Here is an 18,630-nt window from a genome sequence, read left to right as displayed (position 1 = left end):
TGCTTGGTTCAAGGCATATAATTCACATGTCTGTGCTGACCAATCATTAGGCAGCCGGCCCATCTCTCTCACCTCCTCTTTTGCCCCCTCTACTACAGCACATCCATTGTGTCTTTTTCCTTGCACCACCCTTGAAGACCAGTAGATAAACAAAAGCTTTCCTTCCTCAAGGGGGGTGTCTTGCAGGTCAGATCTTACTCTTGTCTGACACTCAATTAAATCCAAGCAACTATGCTCTACATTTTCTTTTTTCTCCTCCCCTTTCCACAAGAATGTAGCTGGATTAGGCAAGATTCAGTTGTTAGCACAAAGTCATTTTTCTCCATTAAGATTGTCTCGTATTTCAGAATTCTAGAGTCAGTTAACCATCTTCCAGACTTCTGAGTTAAAATAGTTTACACCTGATGTGGGGTAGTGACTGCCAAGCGTCTCCCAAAAGTCAATTTTCTGCTCTCTTCTACCAGAAGAGCAGTCGCTGCTACAGCTTGGATACATTCTGGCCATCTCCAAGATATTGGATCCAGCAGCTTAGATAGATATGCCACAGGCTGATGCCTGTCCTCCCATTCCTGGGTTAGCATTCCCAGGGCTGCCCCTTGATCTACAGTAACAAAGGGCTGGAAAGGTTTATTCAGTGCAGGGGGAGCTAGGACTGGGGCTGGAATTAGATTCTGTTTTAATTCCTCTATCAACTCCTTTTTCTTGGCAGTCTGCTCAAGGGTGTTGGGTTCCTCATCTAATAATTCAAGGTATAACCCTTTGGTTTTCTGAGCATATGCTTCTATCCAGAGTTTGCACTATCCTACTACCTCTAGGAATTTTCTCAATTCCCTCTTTGTTCTGGGCAAGGGTAGTTCAGCAGTTCCCTGAATTATCTCTGGGGTGATCCTACAGATCACCCCTTTTCCCTCAGAAACCAGGTGTCCCAAATATCTAACTTCTTTTTCTACTTATTATAGTTTATTCTTTGAGACTCTCAGTCCCTGTTTCCCTAGTTTCGTTTAGCAGTTCATTTGTAGCTTTTTTAACATCTGCTTTTTCTGCTCCTGACAAGAAGAGATCATCTACATATTGTAGGAGCGATAATCCCTCTGGTGGCTGAAAGTGTTCTAATATTTGCTCCAAAACTTGTTCAAACAGATTTGGTGACTCTTCAAACCCCTGAGGCAGAACCATCCACAGATACTGTTGTTTTCGTCCTCTCTCAGAATCTTCCCACTCAAAGGCAAATATATTTCTGCTCTCCAGATCCAGGGGACAAGACCAACGGGCACCTTTTAGATCTATAACACTGAACCATTCATCTTCATTTGGGATTTTACTCATCAAGGTATATGGGTTTGGAACCACTGGATGTCATTTCTGTACTATTTCATTAATTTTTCTCTGGTCTTGGACTAATCAATAGGAGCCATCAGGTTTCCTTACTAGTAGAATGGGGGTATTGAAAGCCGACATACATGGTTCCAGAGACCCATCCTTCAGTAATCCTTGTATCACAGGTTTAAGCCCAATACATCCCTCTAAAGGAATTGTGTATTGTTTCTGTCTTATGGTCTTGTATTTTTCCTGCAACTTTATTTTTAAGGAGTTATTTTCAGCCCCCTTCCCCCCCCTCCCCCATTCCCTTCTTTTACCCAGACCATGGGATCTATCTCTTTCTCATCTGCCTCAGTTAACACATTCATTGATACTACAATTCCCTCCTGACAGGTTGTTATTCGTATTCCCAATTTCATCATAAGATCTCTCCCCAGCAAATTAGTCCCTGCATCAGGCACATAAATAATTGTCCTGTTGTCGTCCTATTCCCTAATCTCAATTCAGTCTTTTCAAAAAGTGGTACTGTCATCCCAGTCCCCTCTACCCTCATTGTCTTTAGAGTCTCATTTGTTAATTTGAGTCCTGACGCTTTATGAGCCAGCGATGACCGAGCTGCCCCAGTATCAACTAAAAATACAATATCCTCCTCTTCAGGTCCCACTTTCATATTTACCAAGGGCTCCTAGTGGGACCAAATTTTCAAGAGCTCCTGGCACCCCTATTCTCAGTTTAAAGCAGCTAGTAACGCCTCCTTTCTCTTCCACTCTGGGCAGTTTCTCTTTATATGTCCAACCTTACCACACCTGAAACACCTCTTTTCACTATTCTCTGACTGAGGCCTAGATCAATATCCTCGTAATTTTCCTTCTCTTTGCCACCCTTCAGGACTCAACCTCTCTTCTATTTTCCTTTCCCTATTATCCATTCTTTGTTTCAGTACACGATCAACTGTGGAAACCATTAACCTAGCCCTTGTATTCCATCCTTCTATCTTTTGAAGCTTTCTTTGTATGTCTGGCCACGCCTTAGTTACAAAATTCACCTTAAGGAGGCTTTGTGCTACAGGATCCTCAGAATTCATTCCTGAGTATTCTCTCATTCTGTCTCTAAGCTTCTCTAGAAAATCACTAGGGGATTCATCCTTATTCTGCTGAACCTCAAATGCCTTAGTGAGATTCTGGGACTTAGGCACTGCCTCCTTAATTCCAGCTATTATTATATCTCACAAGTCCTTCATGTTTTGCCGATGCTGTGCATTATTACAGTCCCAGTTAGGGTCTTCCACTGGGTATTTTTGCTCTGCTGGCACGAGCCCAAGGTGTCCAGGGGGATTATTCTTTTCCTATTCTTGCATAGCAGCTCGTCTGATCATAACCCTTTCCTCTCCCATAAACAGTATAGGTCCATGATGGACACTAATTCCATCCATGAGTACAGGTTAGGACCCAGAAATTGGTCCAATTGTTCTGCTACTGCTACAGGATCCTCAATTAAGGATTTCATTTCCTTCTTAAAATTTCTGACCTCTCCGCTTGTGAGTGGGGAGTTTACATACCTATTTGCCCCTGTCCCAATGGGACCTCCCATCAGGTGTACATGGAGGTGTTAATCTGGTCAGTATCAGGGAAAGGAAAGTTTTCAATATCCCTCTTATATTGTTCTAACTCTCTTCTGAGCCCAGCATGCCCTCTTTCTTGTGAAATGACTCTACGGGTCTTCTCTTGTTCTTCTGGGGAAGTGACTGTCACCTCTTGTACTACACTAGAGTTATATGGGGGGTAGGTTCTCTAGGGGATCCCATTGATTAGTTTTCTTTCCTAATTCCTCTTCTTCCTGATCCGAACCTTTCTTTGCTAGCAGTAGACTGACCTCTTGTGTCCAACAAGCAGCATATTCTGTTTCTTCCTCCGACAAGGGAGTTTTATTCTTTACATATGAATTCAAAATCTGACAAATCCAATCTTTGTCAGATCTGTATTTTGGCCAAAATGCTGATTTTCCCTGTAATGGCTCTCTAGGCCATCTCTGTGCATTGTATTTAAACATCTCTTTCCTGTCTTTGTCCCTAGTTTTGGGGTTGGTTTTCCAGTTCTGAAGCACTTCTCCCAAGGGGCTATCTATAGGCACGATTTCGGTGACCCTTTTCCCCTGCTCTCGGTAGCTCCTATTACCCATCCCTCCAGAATGCTACCATGAACTCCCCAGCTCACAGGTTACCACACCCCGATTCTCAGATTTTGGGCCCAAGCCCCACAGTACTGTACTCCTACCTCGGATTAATAGGGGTGCACTGCTGGCACTTCGTCAGGTGTGCAGGGTACCGCACACCAACAGCCCCCTCCCGAGACTCCTCCTTTCACCAACAGCCGCTCCGTCCATCCCTGGCCGTGCCCCTCGCGGGACAACAGAACCGCAGGGCAGGACTCCGCACTCGCTTCGCACTGAAGTGCATCCCAGTCACACACACTCAAGAGTCTCAACCGACCCCCAAGGCAAGAATTAAATTCCCTTACCTTGGTCCGTGCACAAAGTTACCGGGTCGCAACAGTCAACACCCGTGCCTACCTGTCCCTTGGCTTTCACAGAGCCCGTCCCTTATGTAAGTAACAGTCTCAGTTTCCTATTGACCGTCCCAGGGAGTCACCTCACCACACAGAATGGACCGCTGAAATCAGCGGGGTGCGCTTATCCTGTCCAGGGCAGCGGGGGAGATCCCCAAAAGGCAATAATAATCCCGGACAAGCCCCCAGATTGTTGGAAACATCCAAATAATTTTCCAGGACGCTATTTCTGATCAAGCAGATTTCATTCACAGTTGCAATGGTGGGCCTCCTGCAAGCAGGAGTGCACACAGAAAACAGCGTTACATCTTTTATTCCCTATTGCCCGACCCTTATCTCTTTCTCCCCTGGTTCCTCATTGGCTGAGTACTGCAGGTTCACACTCTTTTGCGATGCTTCACTGATCACACAAGTACCCAGTAAACACAAATCCTTGCCATCCCAACACAAATTTCTTAATTAGTTAATTCCTTTCTAACAATTGCTCTCTCAACACCTGGCCATTGCTTTCAGACACCTGCTTTGCAATTCAAACATAAACATCAACCTCTTAATTATTTAATTACCCTCTAGCATTTGTTCCCTTCACACTTGGTCACTGTGTTGATCACTTGTTTGTCCTTGCACACAGATAAGCTTGGAAGGAGGATAGAGGGGAGTATCTTGGAGCCTGCCTGTGACATCCTAACCTTCCCACAGAGTGCAACAGTCCTGCTTTGTGTAAAGGCCTTGGCTCCTTGAAAGCTTGTTTAGAACACTCAAAATCTATTGCAGCTTTGTGAGAAAGAGTTTGTCACGTAATTCAGTAATTATGCTTCTAAAATATGTTACTAATACATATATGGTATTTCTACTTTTCACATCAGCTACTTCTAAGGACAAGCTACAGAATACAAACACTTTATGTTCTACTTCTTCAGACCAATTGCCCTTTCCAGTATCCAATGCAGAAACAGCATTCTGTTCCCACATTTAAAACACTGTGATCTGATCTTTTTTTAGAAAATATCGACAATAGCAGTGATTTCATAATCTGCTTAAACATCTTTGGATGAGAGCTCTTACATGATTTTAAAGGATGTTTCTTGTGTATATTTTGTATGTCTCCAATGTCACTGTAAGAGTGCTCTCCTGCAAAGACCTAGATAGATACAAAGCACTTTTATAAAAATTACCCTTGCAAAGAGGAGAGAAGGAAATACTATCATCTCCATCTAAAACTGCAGTGACAAATGGTTACACAGTGGGTTTATGGCAGTTGCAGAAGAAGTAGAGAGGCATGGGCAGAGACTCAGCCACATACCACTGGAGTCTTTGTCCTTTCTGCATCCTGCAATTTCTGTTTGTAGCAAACAGAAATCCCTCGGTCCAGCCCAAATGTCCCCCTCCCCCATCAGCAGCACTTCAGAAGGAATCAGCAAGTTGTGTGGGCAGGGAAAACAAGAAACATCACAGAGCAAAGAGAAGCAGCAGCCGTGTTCCCTTCCCCTGCTGCATCCCACAGGCTGGACAGCTGAGGTGGCCTGCACATGACAGCCTGCTGCAGGACAGAAGAGCTAACACAGTCAGCAGAAGCGAACAAAAAGTGATGGTATTTGCACATGCAGCGACTGCATTGATCAAAAAATAAGTCACAGTGCTCTGAGATGTGCTCTCCCAGCCATGCAGCAGAGCTGTACCAGGGGCTGTTCCCCTTACCCTTCTCAGCCCATTGGCAGCTGCTCCTTGCTCAGCTTTTCTCAGAGCCTCTGATGGGATCGGTGAAGTGCTGCTGACAGAGCTACTTCCTCCCTGAAAATGTTTTTTCTCCTACCAAACAACTGCAGCAGCATAACAGGTGTCCTAAGGGCTTTCTGACAGTCTGCTCAGAGGTGAGCAATTGCTGCTTCGGAAAAAAAGCAGGATTAACAGAAAGTCCCTTTTCAGGGAGAGAGGAAAAGGAAGAACCTCCCATGTGCTACTGTTTCTCTGCAGATGCAGCTTTGCCAGAACAGGTGGATCTATTCGAATCATAGAATCACTGAGGTTAGAAAAGATCTCTAAGATCACCTAGTCCAACCCCAAGCCAACACCACCATGCCCACTGATCACAATCCCTCAGTGCCACATTCATGCAGTTCTTGAAATCCCCTCCAGGGATGGTGACCCCACCACCTCCCTGTTCCTTAATATCTAACCTGAACCCCCACTACTGCAACTTGAGGCCATTACTACCTGAGAGAAGAGGCCAACTCCCACCTCACCACAACTTCCTTTCAGGTCATGGTAGAGACCGATGAGGTTTCCCCTGAGCTCCTCTTCTCCAGACTGAACAATCCCAACTCCCTCAGCCACTCCTTATAAGGCCTGTGCTCCAGACCCATCGCAGCTCCATTGCTTTCTCTGGACACACACCAGGGCCTCAACGTCCTTTTTGTAGAGAGGGACCCAAAACTGAACCCAGTACTTGAGATGCAGCCCCACCAGTGCCGAGTACAAAAGGACAATCACCTCCCTACTCTTGCTGGCTGTGCTATTTCTGACACAAATCTGTGATACAAAAATCTGATACTGATTCATGACCACCTCCTGTCAGGACCTGTAGCTACCCCTCTCTTTGGCCACAACAGCCTTTAGAGACACCCTGCAGCCCTGCATAGCACTGCTTGCTGGCCCCTCAGCAATAAAATGGCTGCCGGCTCCTGAGGGCTGAACTGTGTGCTCCTTGGCATCTGTGTTTGTCTCTACAGCTTATTGGCCCTGGCAGCCACCTGCATGGACAGCAATTTTCCTAGTGGTTATAACGTATTTCTACTCGGCTACCATATGAAGCACGATGATAAATGCAGCTGATTGTTGTCATTTTTTCCTGTGGCCATTCCAACCAGTCAGCTTTTCTCACTGTCCTACACAATTAATTACAATTAATTATAAGGAATTTTTAGTTACCTGAAACTAAAATGCTTCCTCTACTTCCATCTTGTTCCATACAAGATGCATGAGATTACAGCACTTAAAGACAAAGCTGACGCGAAGCGGAGGATTTGCAGGTAGCACGGATTGGAGATGCCCCAGCAAAGGACATGCTGAGTCCCGGGCCCTGTTTCCATCTCAGGCTGTGATGAGGGCTACCAGCTCTCCTGCTTTGCTCCTTGCCTCACTGCTTGATGGAGCCACCCTGAGCAGAGCAGGCCTAGGTGTACACTACAACTAGAACGGGAATCACTCCAAACTGGGAGTGCCTGTTAACTCCGGCATCACTTGCATGTGTAAAGCTTAAGTCAGAGCTGCAACAAGCAACCATTGCTAACAAGATTTCAGTGCAGGTCTGCATGACTGCTGCGAATCAGGTATTCCATGGAGGCATCTCCAGGGCATGGCTGCACAGCTTCTGTCTGAGATTTGGGAGCCTCCATCTCAGGTGTTAGCTTCAACCTCAGTGTTGTGCTCAGCAGGAGGCAGGCAGCTGGAGTGTGTTTCTTCAGCAAATGGTACATGACTATAGACATCAAAGCTTGGGATAAGAGTTCTCTTCTTCATTACATATGCATGCATTATTTATCAATAGCTCTGGTGAACCTAAGACCCAATTTTTGTCATGGGAAGTGAATGCATTTCTCTAATTTCAAGCATGTTGCAGACTGCTCTGCTCAGCTAAATGGTTTGCTGAGTTGTCACTGTCTCTATCGAGTGCCACATGTGCTGACTCAATGCCAGGAGGAAGCAGAATAAGTGAGGCTGCTAGAAACTGATTGTTTCAAACATAGATTTTGCATGCTGCTACATGTTACAGCAAGAAGAGAGAGATTATTTACTCCCATATGTGCACAGATGAGACTATGTCCTGGTGAGCTGCCATGCCCTCTCAATCTGATGCCCTCCTGTATGCCCAGCATCCCATGGGGGATGATAGCTGCTGGTGTGGGGGGCCAGCTTGAAAGAGTCTGAGTTTCTTCCTCAGCTAATTTGTGCCCCTTGAAGGAAATCAAAGGAGCTGACAGGTGAGACAGTTAATTGCAGGCTCGGAGGCAATTTAGGGCTGATGGGAAGTGGTTCAAGTCGCTGGGGGCTTGAAGGAGCCCCTCTTTCCATAGTCATAGGTCAGGGGAGACATCTTCCTCTCACTGCAGGAGGAATCACAAAGCAAAATGCAAGCTGCTTGGAAGCTGTGGATCTGGTGTGGAAACCTTCTCACAGTCCTTCTCTTCCTCAAGACTGTCATGATATTTTTAATAACAATTGATGGCTGCCTAAACTCGCAAACATGTTTTCATTAATATTCATGAAAGAATGGACTGTTTTTATCTACACCTACATCAGCGTGTGGTAAAATGTATCTCAAGCCCAGCTTTTATGTTTAATCGCACTGAAACTGGATCACCTCTGATTTTTATGGGGAAAAAATAGTTTGTTTTCAAAGGAGGAAAGCATGAAATGTTATAATTTCTGACCTAGAATTTTGGCAGAGCTGCTCCATTCTCTGGTATCAAAATGGATGGGGAAAAAAAAACAATTTTTTGAGATTTTTAATTGACCTCTGAATATTGCAGCCATGCTGTTATGCGTTTCTACAATAGCACCCACCCAGACTTTCAGTGTAAGCACCCTGCAGCCATTAGCCAGTAAATACTTGTCAGAATTTCTGCATGTACATGGGGCATTATTATCAGATCATGAAAGAAAGAAACTCATCTCTGCTCCCACATCTGTCAGGGGGAAGTTTTGCCCTGAGAGGGTGATGAGGCACGGCTGCCCAGAGAAGATGTGGGTGCCCCATCCCTGGAGTGTTCAGGGCCAGGTTGGATGGGGCTCTGGGCAGCATGAGCTGCTGGGTGGCAGGCCTGCCCCTGGCAGGGGGGTGAGAACTAGATGATATTTAAGGTTGCTTCCAAACCAAGCCATTCTCTGATTCCATGATTCTATGTTTCTATGATCTGCCAACTCTGGCTGGGACACAGGGCAGAGGAGACTTCCTTGTGGCCCAGACAGCTGCTCTAATTTGACCCAAATACCTCGATGCCGATAACCTTGTTAACCTCTGTATCCTTATTAACACACTGAGCAGTGAGAAGTAGGTATTTGCAGCACATCCTCTGAGCAGGGTCATTGCATGACATGTTTAACGCAAAGGATTTAGCAACACGAAGGATGCTGCGAGACGCGCACTGAGTCAAGTGTTTTCGTGGCTGTGGAGATTAGCAGATTAAGTGGCATCATTTCTTTAGTCACTTGATGCATTGCAGTTCCTGGGGCTCCCCAAGAAGCAAAGCCTCCTCCCTCAAAAAAGCTGTTCTAGTGCAGCTACTTTATCAGGAAAGCTTTAATCCCTTTCAAAATGGGGTTTCCCTTTCTCCTAATCAAGTTCTTTCAAATCATGCGGACTTGAAATGGAAAAGATTAAGTTTAACCCCTTGGTAGTAGAGGGAGAGGGCTTAAATTGACTTTCATTCTAGCTACCTTGTGTCAAGACCCAGGAAAGCAGCTGTCTGCTCACAGTTCTCTCCCCATTGAACACCTCTGTTCATATTTCTTTTTCATTTTTTTCCCCTTTTCCTTTCTTCTTGTTTCAACATGGAGTATTTAAACAAGTCTAAATTTAGAGTGGAAATTTAGCTGTGGAAAAAAAAAAAAAGGAAAAAAGACAATGTAACCAGGCAAAGGCATTAATTAATGTGACACCTACATGTCTGCTTCTAGAAACAACAGGTAGAGCATGCAGCTGAGATGAGCGATCTGCAGGCAGATATTTGCAGAGCTACTGAATGGAAGGAAGGTCTGAAAGGCCATGTTGGCCAGAGTCCTGCTGACATGGGGAAACTCTGTAGGCCAAGCATGCATCCACTGTTCACTGCTTCTGAGGCAACTTGAAATGGAGAGATTTGGGGGTATAGCACCTGCCTGTACCACCGGAGCTACTCTAAGGGTGAATCTGTACTCTGCAGAGATCTCAGTGAGGCACTCTGTACGTGCTGTATGTATTCAAACCAAGATCTCCATGTGACCAGTCACTCAACAGCATTGCCCCAGTGAGCTGCAGCATCTGAGGCTCAGTGGGATAGTGCTAGCTATGACACTGTCGGACCAGAGGGAGGGCAGCGCACACAGGGGGCAGGGATTGGAATAAAAGTGGGGATAAGGATAAGGACGCTTCCCAGCCCCCAGCCTTGGGGCCTGTCTGCAGCATCAACACTACTGTAGGAGCAAGTCTGCAGCCCTTTTCACCCAGTAAATCCACTCTTCTGTGAAGTCCAGCTTGCAGTTTTAACCCTCCTCTGAAAACTGATCAGAAGAGATTTGCATGGCCAGCCAGTAAGCCCACAAATAAAAGTGCTTTTCTGACACTGCCTCTGGCAAGGGTTCCCTTTTCCTGGCAGCTGCTGGACAGGCAGATCAAATTCCCTGCTGCTGGAGAAACACCTCACAGCTGCCTTCCAAACCACACCAGGGAACAGTTAAATCTCCTCAGACAGGCCAGAGACGTCGTCCTCATATCTCCCAAACAGGATACAGGCTCCAGCACTGTTGAGAAAGGAGATTTTCAAGCACAATGTTTGAGCAGGGTGGAAAGGAATTTCTATACCCAGACACTTGGTGTCCTGGTGTGAGGCAGAGAGGCACAAGATTATGAGCTCATATAAATGTATCTACTGTTAATAAGATCAAGTATTTTGTTCCCATCATTCTTTGTTTTAAGTTATTGAAAACCAAAGCAAAGAATTCTTATTAGGCTATGATGCTGGTTTAAGCTCAGGATAATGGTACAGCAAAGATTTGCTTGGAGGTGCCGGCAGACATGCAGCAAGCGCCTCCATAATGAAAACCAAGGGAGTACCCATCTTCTACATCCTCTTCCCAGTCCTGATATCCACAGTGCAGAAAGAACTTCATGTAGGCCCCAAGATATTGTCCTGAAGAACAGAGGGCTCATCCTTGCCCTGTTGCTTGGGCTTCCTGGGAGACACACATACCATGGTGCCAGGGGGAGGAAGTATCCGGTGACCAGCTTCAGGCAGATAAGCCTGGCATCAGGAGGAGCTTAATGCCCAAGGGGTCTAAGACACTGCCTCATCTGCTCTTCATCTCCATGAAGCTGCACACTTCGTTCAGGGCTGTCCCCTGCCCCCCATTCCAGCTGGTTTTCTGACAAAGAGAAGCTTGGTTGCTACCAGTTGTGCCTTGGCAACCTGTGCTGCAAGGAGAGAGGCTGCCTCAAAAGGCTGTGCCATGCACGGCAGAACTTTCTGATCAGCTTTTTATGGTGCTCAGTGTAAAATTTCCCTTTCCTTGTTTTCTCCCTTTCTTTTTGTATTTATCTTGCTATAAGACTGCACTTCAGTCTGCTCAGGCATTCCCAGATTAAGGTCATCATGTGAATGCATTAAACAAATGAGGATTTCTGGTGTCTGTAACAAACTCACCTACAACACTGCTTAAACCAGTGTTTTGACTGTATTTGTTCTTTGGCTGATCTTGACACTTGCCAGCACCTTCTCCTAGCAAGATAATCCAAACTGACCTGTTTCTAGTAAAACCAGAAACAAACAGAACTGGTAAATCTTCCCTATATTTATGAACACAGCACAAAATCACACTGGCACTTTTTATTGCCTCATGGTCTAGCAAATGTATCTCTAACTTGCTCCTCTCTCTGCCCCCATGTCTCTTGCAACCCTCCTCAGATGCTCACACTTCATTAAGGATTTTCTCTCATTCTTTCTCATAGGACTCATTTTCTTCTTCCCCAAGGAGACCTGCTGTCATTTATCTCCTTTCTGTGCCTCAGCTGTGCTCACACAGTACAGTGCTGAGCTCTGCAGAAGCACCTCCACACACAATAATCCCATTAAGGGCTCTCTAGGCACCTGATGTTTTCCAGTTTTCTTTGTTGTTTTCATTTCATCTTTGAATTCCCTTCCCTTGCAACTTTGGGTCATTAAGGGGTTAAGTGAGGTATACCTGTCAGGTGATATCCATTAAACAAGATCAATCCAAATAAAGGGATTTGGGTCTCCCCTTTTAGTGTGTTGCTGCATCTCATTGCCTTTTCTACGGGTGTTTCAGGATTTGCTCAACACAGAGCAGGACTCTTTCCAAACCCATCTGGATTACAGTGGGTCCCCGCTGCAAATAGCACACAATGACTGGAAAGGCTAGCACAAAGATGCTGCAAAATCACTTACAATAACTCTTTGCTTATGGCTCCCTGCAAAGTAGAGAGAAAATGTTGTATGTAACCCTGATTCTCCTGCCTTCAGCTTGCACTCAGATTTTTTTTCAGAATGTGAACTTTCATTGTCTCCTTCCTGAAGTATCCAGACAAGTATCCTGGCAGGCCTGTACTCTACCCCTCATTTTTAATCTTGGTAAATGAGAAATGAGACCTTGATGATCAGACTTTGTGGTCCCTGTTAGAACAACATTCTCCTCTTTTCAGGATGCAGAGAGAGGAGGAGGAAAAGGAAGCAGCAGCTGTCTGACCCCATGATCCCTGGTGCCAGCACCATCTTCTTAGTCTGGGGAAGAGTGATCAGCTCCATCTATTCTCACAGGCAATATATTACACCCCTTGTCTGCAGAGAGTAGTTGCTGGAGGAAGATATTTCTCCATGCTATGCTCACCAAAAGAGTCATCTTGGGGCAGTCCAGACCTGTGCTGACTCCTTGTCAGGGTGAGAGCCCCCATGGCACGTTTTGGCCGTTTAAGAAAGGTACTGGTATGATCTAGACCTGTCCACCTGTTACCTTCAACTGCTAACAGTGCCATTTGCTGTACAGCCATGTGGTACCCCAAAGGCACTGTCACAAGAGTGTGAGTTTATATGTGCAGAAATTGATTTTTTTTTTTTTGTAGATTTTAAAGTCTCAAAGAGTCATTTCAACCTTCCTGTGTAACCCTTTGCACAGCACAGATTTAAGAATGTCATCTGGAAATTTCAGCCCTGTCAGACCCACCATCTGCTTGAATAGGATCATAACTTAAAAGACATTTGGTTTGGAGTAAAGATTGCAGTAAATGCAGAAACCAGCCTATCCTGAGGTGAGTCAGCTCTGTAATGACTTAATTGCTCAGCCTGAGTTTTCAGTCTCTGCATCACACAATTTAACCTCCATTCCATGTATCACCCTTTAATTCCCTTATCTGTATTTTCTCTGCCACTTCTATTGTCCCATTTAACATGTGGCACCAACACTTCATTCAGCAGCACATCTATAATACGTGCTTTGATTTTACTTCAGTTGTTTGAAGTCACTTTGCCCCCTCACATTCTTATGAAAAACCTAATGATCTATTGTGGCTTTGCATTTTATAGAAAACAAACCATTTTAAACGTGAAGAAGATGATGGAAGTTATTCTAAGAGTGGGTTAACTCATAGCCGCAGAGTCAGGCTGCTCAACAGGTCACTCTGCTCATTTATATCTTTCCACTGCTATATCTACAGTTATTTATAATTCATACTCCTCACAACGATAATGAGCTTTCAAAGCGTGCCCCTCATCTGACTGTGCACTTTGCTGCTCGCTGCTGCTCTTCACGTTCAGCCATTGGCTTCCTTTGATTCATTGGTCTCCAGACACTGATTAGGGGATGGCAATCTCAATTGAATCTTTCCCAAACTGAGAGGTTCAGCTATTAACAAAGCATCACTCACATGAGGAGGAGATCAGGTAATGGGTAGTCCTTCTGACTGCCCATCCCTTTCATCTCTCCTGCATGAGGTGTCTGGACATTTCAACCGCACACAGCACTTGTACCCCAAAGTGATAGTGCCAGAGTGGGTACCCAGCATCCCACGCTATGGGTGGGTGAGATCAAAGGTCGGGGGGCTTTTTTGGTCCCGCAGCCGTGAACCCTTTAAATCAGGCCGGCCTGACCTCCGGCTGGAGAAGCTGAAACCCGTCTTCAGGAATCAGAGTAATCCCTGGTGATTTTATCCCACTCCACTTCCCTAAATCTGTGGCTGCTGCTGCTTGGCCAGGGGATTAAGGGGCTGCCGGGGGATTACGTAGCCGCTGCAGCTCGGGGCACAGAGCTGCCTCCTGGCGCAGCCATTGCTTGGGGCACAGGGCCAGCAGCATGGCGGGGGCTGCACAGGGACCCCCGCAGGGCAGCAGGAATGGCATGGATCCCGCACATCCCGCCGGCCGGGCCCCTCGCTGATGATTGGCACATGGAGAATGGACCGTGGAGCCATCCCGCTGCTGCTGCTCAGCTTCCTCTGCCTCCTGCCCGCCGCCCAGCTCCAGACCAAGATACCGCTGGAGACGTGAGTGCTTCCTCTCATTTTGAGGTGGGGTGGGGTGGGAGGGGGATGGCATTCCCTCCAGGTGATGCGAATAGCAGTGGTGATGGATGCTGGCAAGGACACAGGACAGGAGCCACAACTTCAGCTCCCAGCACTAGCACTGCTGTTGAAGCCTCATTTTCCCCACTCGCTACGCAGGGCAGTGACACCCATCTGCTCTAGTTAAGCACCTGGACAGCCACTAATGCTCCAGGATGTGGAAGGCAAAACAAGCTGATGGACACCTTCATCTCAGCGCAGGTGCAAGTTGCGGTGATACAGCCATGGAGGCAAACGTAGGCAAGCCCAAAGCCCTTGCTCAGGGCTGCTTTCATGAGTGCTGCTTTGCAGTCTACAGGTATAGCTGTGGCCAGAACCCAGCCTCAGGAGTCACAGGAGATGGGTGGTTGGGTGAGGGCTTGTCTCTCAGCATAAAAGCGAGACTGCTGCTGCTTTTACTTATAGATCAGCAGCACTAGCCAAGTGCACTGGAAGCTGATAAAAGCAAGGATGTGCTTATGCACACTTGTATTTATTCCATGTGGATGTCAGCAGGGGAATTTGAGCGGAGGATGGGGCCCACAGCTCCTTGAATCACATGCTCTGCTCTGCCTTGGTGTCCACCAGGAGGCTCAGAGTGCCTGGCAGGCCAAGCTTGTGAAAGCCTCACCTTGTTAAGCTGACTTAGGCAAGTTAAATCCTGTCAGGATTAAAAATGTCTGTAGGAGAATTGGTGGGGCAGCAGCTCTGGGGCTGGGATGATTAGTGTAGGGGAGTAGTTAGTGTGTGGAGGGGACAGTGCTGCTGTCAAGTTTGTCTGCTAGACCAACCGAAGTCATCTCGTGCCTTTTGCTGAGAATGAGAAGGTGTTTTGCATTCAAAAAGTGCCATCAGGTCCCTTGCAGATATGCTCACCAACACAGCCCTCCTGATTGTTGGAACTGGATGATCTGTAAGGTGCCTTCCAACCTAAGTAAGGCTATCTATGATTCTGTGATTACAAAGCATGGCACTGACTTCACGCAGGGGGCTCCAGGATGTTTTGCCACCAGGGTTTCATGCACCAAACCCTATGCCAGCAAAGTGCTCCTGATGCTGTGCCACAGAAAAGACACAGAGGCCACACAGAGTGATGCCGGCCCACTTCACACATCTGCACAGCCCATTTGTCTCCATGGGTGATTTCGCTCCCTTTGAACTGCAGCAGTGTCCCTATGCTCTTTAATAGCAATAGAGATGGGTAGATTTAGGTTAGATATAGGGAAAAAATATTTTACAGTGAGTGGGGTGAGGCACTGGAAGAGGTTGCCTAGTGATTGATGCCCTATTCCTGGAGACAACCAACGTCAGGTTGGATCAGGCCGTGGGCAACCTGATCTACCTGTGGTGTCCCTGTTCATTGCAGGGGGCTTGGACTAGATGGCCTTTAAAGGTCCCTTCCAACTGTAAGCATTCTATGATTCTATGGGACTTCACAAATCCAGCTGAACGGAACTTCCCAGCAAAAGAGGCGGTTTCTCCCTAAAATTGTTCCCCTGTTCTCTTAGCTCCATCAGATAAATTTCAACCTCTATTGTAAAATAAAATTAGAGTTCAACCTCAAAAATAGAATTAAACCTCTATTGTAGAATAAAATTCAACCCCTAACAGCTTCAGGCTATGCAAAATAAAATTGACTCTCTGTGTCCAGAGTGAATGCTGCATGGAAATACCTTTTGGCCTTGAAATCGGTGGCATTAAGAAGACAGCCTGTCCTTTCTGCTGTTTTCACCACTGAATACAAGTGCAGGGATTACAGGCAGGCAATCTCTGGCCAAATCCTTTTCTGATGCGTGTGGTTATAATGTAATAGCCCTTTACTACTGAGAAAATGGTTGCGTCACTTTGCACAATTTGGAACTTGTTCATATACAAGAATAAAGAATAAACAATAGAAAAAGAGCTTTTCTCCTGTGGTGCCAAAACCAGACCAACAGCTGAATTAATCCCTTGTGTTTCAAATCCACTCATGAATTTGACTGCAACACAAAAGTTGCCCTTTTCAAATATAATTTCAGGAGAGGAAGACATTGGCCAGAGGAGAAAAGAAAGTAAATCAGTAGAAAATGGAGCTGCTCCACAGATTGCATGAGGACATTTTGGGGACACAAACCCAAAAGCTTTTAAGCACCAGCTGGGTTTGATCACTGGAAGTGACACAAAACTTAGTTACCCTCTTCTGCCCCCAGAGTCATGCCTCCCCAGAGTCAGCACTGCCCTCGGCTCATCACCGACTTACCTCTTTGCTGGCTTTAATTCCAGCAGTGCAAAAATCTGCTAAGCACATTGCTAGCTTCTGGGATACAGATCCAGCACAGAAACCACCTGCCCTTTTCTCCTGGCCTCCACTTGATTTATAAGCTGGCCATAGCACAGGATTTCTTGAGCTGCAAGGGCACTGAGTGTTTGGGCTGGCTTCTCAGCCTCTCTTTGTTGGGGTGCCAGAAATGTTAGAACTTCTGTGGGGAAAGGTGAAATTCAACCTGGAACAGGCTCCTGCCGTAACCACCCCTATGCATTTTCTTCATCCCCCATGAAACAGCACCATGTATTTTAATTCCCCACTCATCAGCCCTGTCACATAGAGCCTCTCTTTCCGCTCTTTCCTCTTTTTCCTCTCTTTTCTTTCTTTCCTCTGGGTTTCCCAGCTCCCACACTCCAGGTGCTGGCCCTCTCCGCCTTGCTCATCCTTCTCCCTTTGCTCCTCCTCTTACTGTTGCCTGTCCCTCACATTGTGGGTTTTGCCATGCGGATCAGCAGAACATGAGCCCCCAACAGGAAGGGCAGCTCAGACTTGGCCGTAGTGTGCAGCTTGAGGCCAACACTCAGCACCTCTGGGACAGGCTTAGGAACTGTGAAAATGCATAAATCCCAATGCATTCTTTCCCCTAAGTTATGCTGTTACTGGATGTTTCAACATTCATGTGTTTAGGCTTCTTTTACCATGGCCTCAAAGGCTAAAAAATGAACTTCCTTTTTCCCGTTTCTATGAAAGCTGAGAATCCCACATAATCACGTGGCTTCAGAGTTTTACAACCCAGCAGCTCCCTGAGCACTGAGGCAGGGTTTTCCACGAAGCCCTGTGGTTGGCTTCTCTACCAACCAGTAATTGCTAAGCTCATATTGCAGACCCATCGTCTCAATAGCAGCATCGTTCTGCTGAAGTTGTCCAACTACACCCACTGGTCTGAACTTAATATCTCCGACTCTTGTACCCTGTGGAATAGAAAAATTACAAGAAGAGATAGGAAGAATGTCACATGCATGGCCACAGACACAGCACAAAACAGAAAGTGTAGGATGACATGCCTCTGATTTATTTTATTTAGAAAAATAGGGTAAAAATCACTATTCCAAACTTCATGCTTAAGCTCTTTCTTTCTTCAGTGGAAGGTGAGATCTAGAGAGTATTAGTTAATGTCAGCACAGAACATCTCACACCAAAAAAAGAACTATGAAACTAGCTGCTGTGTCAAGTTAAATACAGGTTCATAGATATTCAGGCAATAAGTTAATCACTACAACAGTCAGGAAAGCAATCCAGGAGGGACTCATCTCTCTTTGTGTCTTCTTCTCTTTTCTTTAGAAATTGCTAGAATAACTGAACTGCAGCAGTAAATCGTAGCCTCCTACCAGGTACCTGTGGTCTTTTTGCTCTAAGAATGAAATGAAGAGATAAAATCTGCCTGTCAAAATAAGACATAGGCCACAGTGTCCAAACAATGTAGCTGTACTTACTGATTTCAGCTGGTGCTGGCTTACAGCAGATGGAAATGAGTGCCTTGTTCGCAATCGAGGAGTAGTTGCAAAGGGCACTTGCTCACATTGTGCCTCCTTCATAGGCACTGAGGAGGGGTACTGTTCAGGGCAGAAGTTTTGCAGTGGCTTCAAATCATCCCTCATGTCTGCCTGCATTTACAATAGGAGAGACTAACAGACAGGCTTCCTAGGCTAAAGTTAGTTGTTGTGGTTATTCCACCATTGCTGTGCTGCCTTTGCTCCTGTGTTCATCTTTTTGTCAGTGTATTACCCTGCCTTAACAGTGGTGCAATGTGCTGAGCAATCAGGACTTGGGATTGAAGCCTGCTGAGGGCTGGGAGGTACCTACTGAGAGCCCCAGGTAAGGCTGCAGCCCATAAATAAGTAGTGCATGCTAGTAAGTGAAGGCCCATTTATTCCATTAAATAAATCTCTCCTAAGTGAATCCTTGCTGAAGGAACTGCATGTAGGTGGAACTGCCTAATGTGAATCATGTAACAGATTTCTGATGAAGTGCTCTGTCAATTATGAGAGCCATCTATTTTCATTTGAATGGCTCAGTGTTCAGGCTGCTCTTCAACATCCTTATGTTCTCCATGTGGAATTGCTATCATCAGTTATTTACAGGATGGCACAAATGTGAGTAGTGTTTTACAAGGAGGAAGTGCATAATCTTCCCCGGCA

The 18,630-nt window shown here is 46.0% G+C and overlaps 1 protein-coding gene across 1 annotated transcript in view; it reads left to right on the top strand.

Annotated features, from left to right (window-relative positions):
• The first annotated feature begins 14,041 nt into the window (after positions 1 to 14,041).
• Positions 14,042 to 18,630, top strand: part of CACNA2D4 (calcium voltage-gated channel auxiliary subunit alpha2delta 4) — a 114,508-nt gene continuing 109,919 nt past the window's right edge. The window contains exon 1 of the mRNA XM_042889971.1: positions 14,042 to 14,130. Coding sequence (XP_042745905.1) covers positions 14,042 to 14,130 — 89 coding nt within the window. The remainder of the gene's footprint in view (positions 14,131 to 18,630) is intronic.

Source organism: Lagopus leucura, unplaced genomic scaffold (genome assembly GCF_019238085.1).
Source record: "Lagopus leucura isolate 7727_CA_CO unplaced genomic scaffold, USGS_WTPT01 Super-Scaffold_100159, whole genome shotgun sequence".
In the NCBI taxonomy this organism is placed as follows: Eukaryota; Metazoa; Chordata; class Aves; order Galliformes; family Phasianidae; genus Lagopus; species Lagopus leucura.
This window is presented reverse-complemented; position numbering and strand designations above follow the sequence as displayed.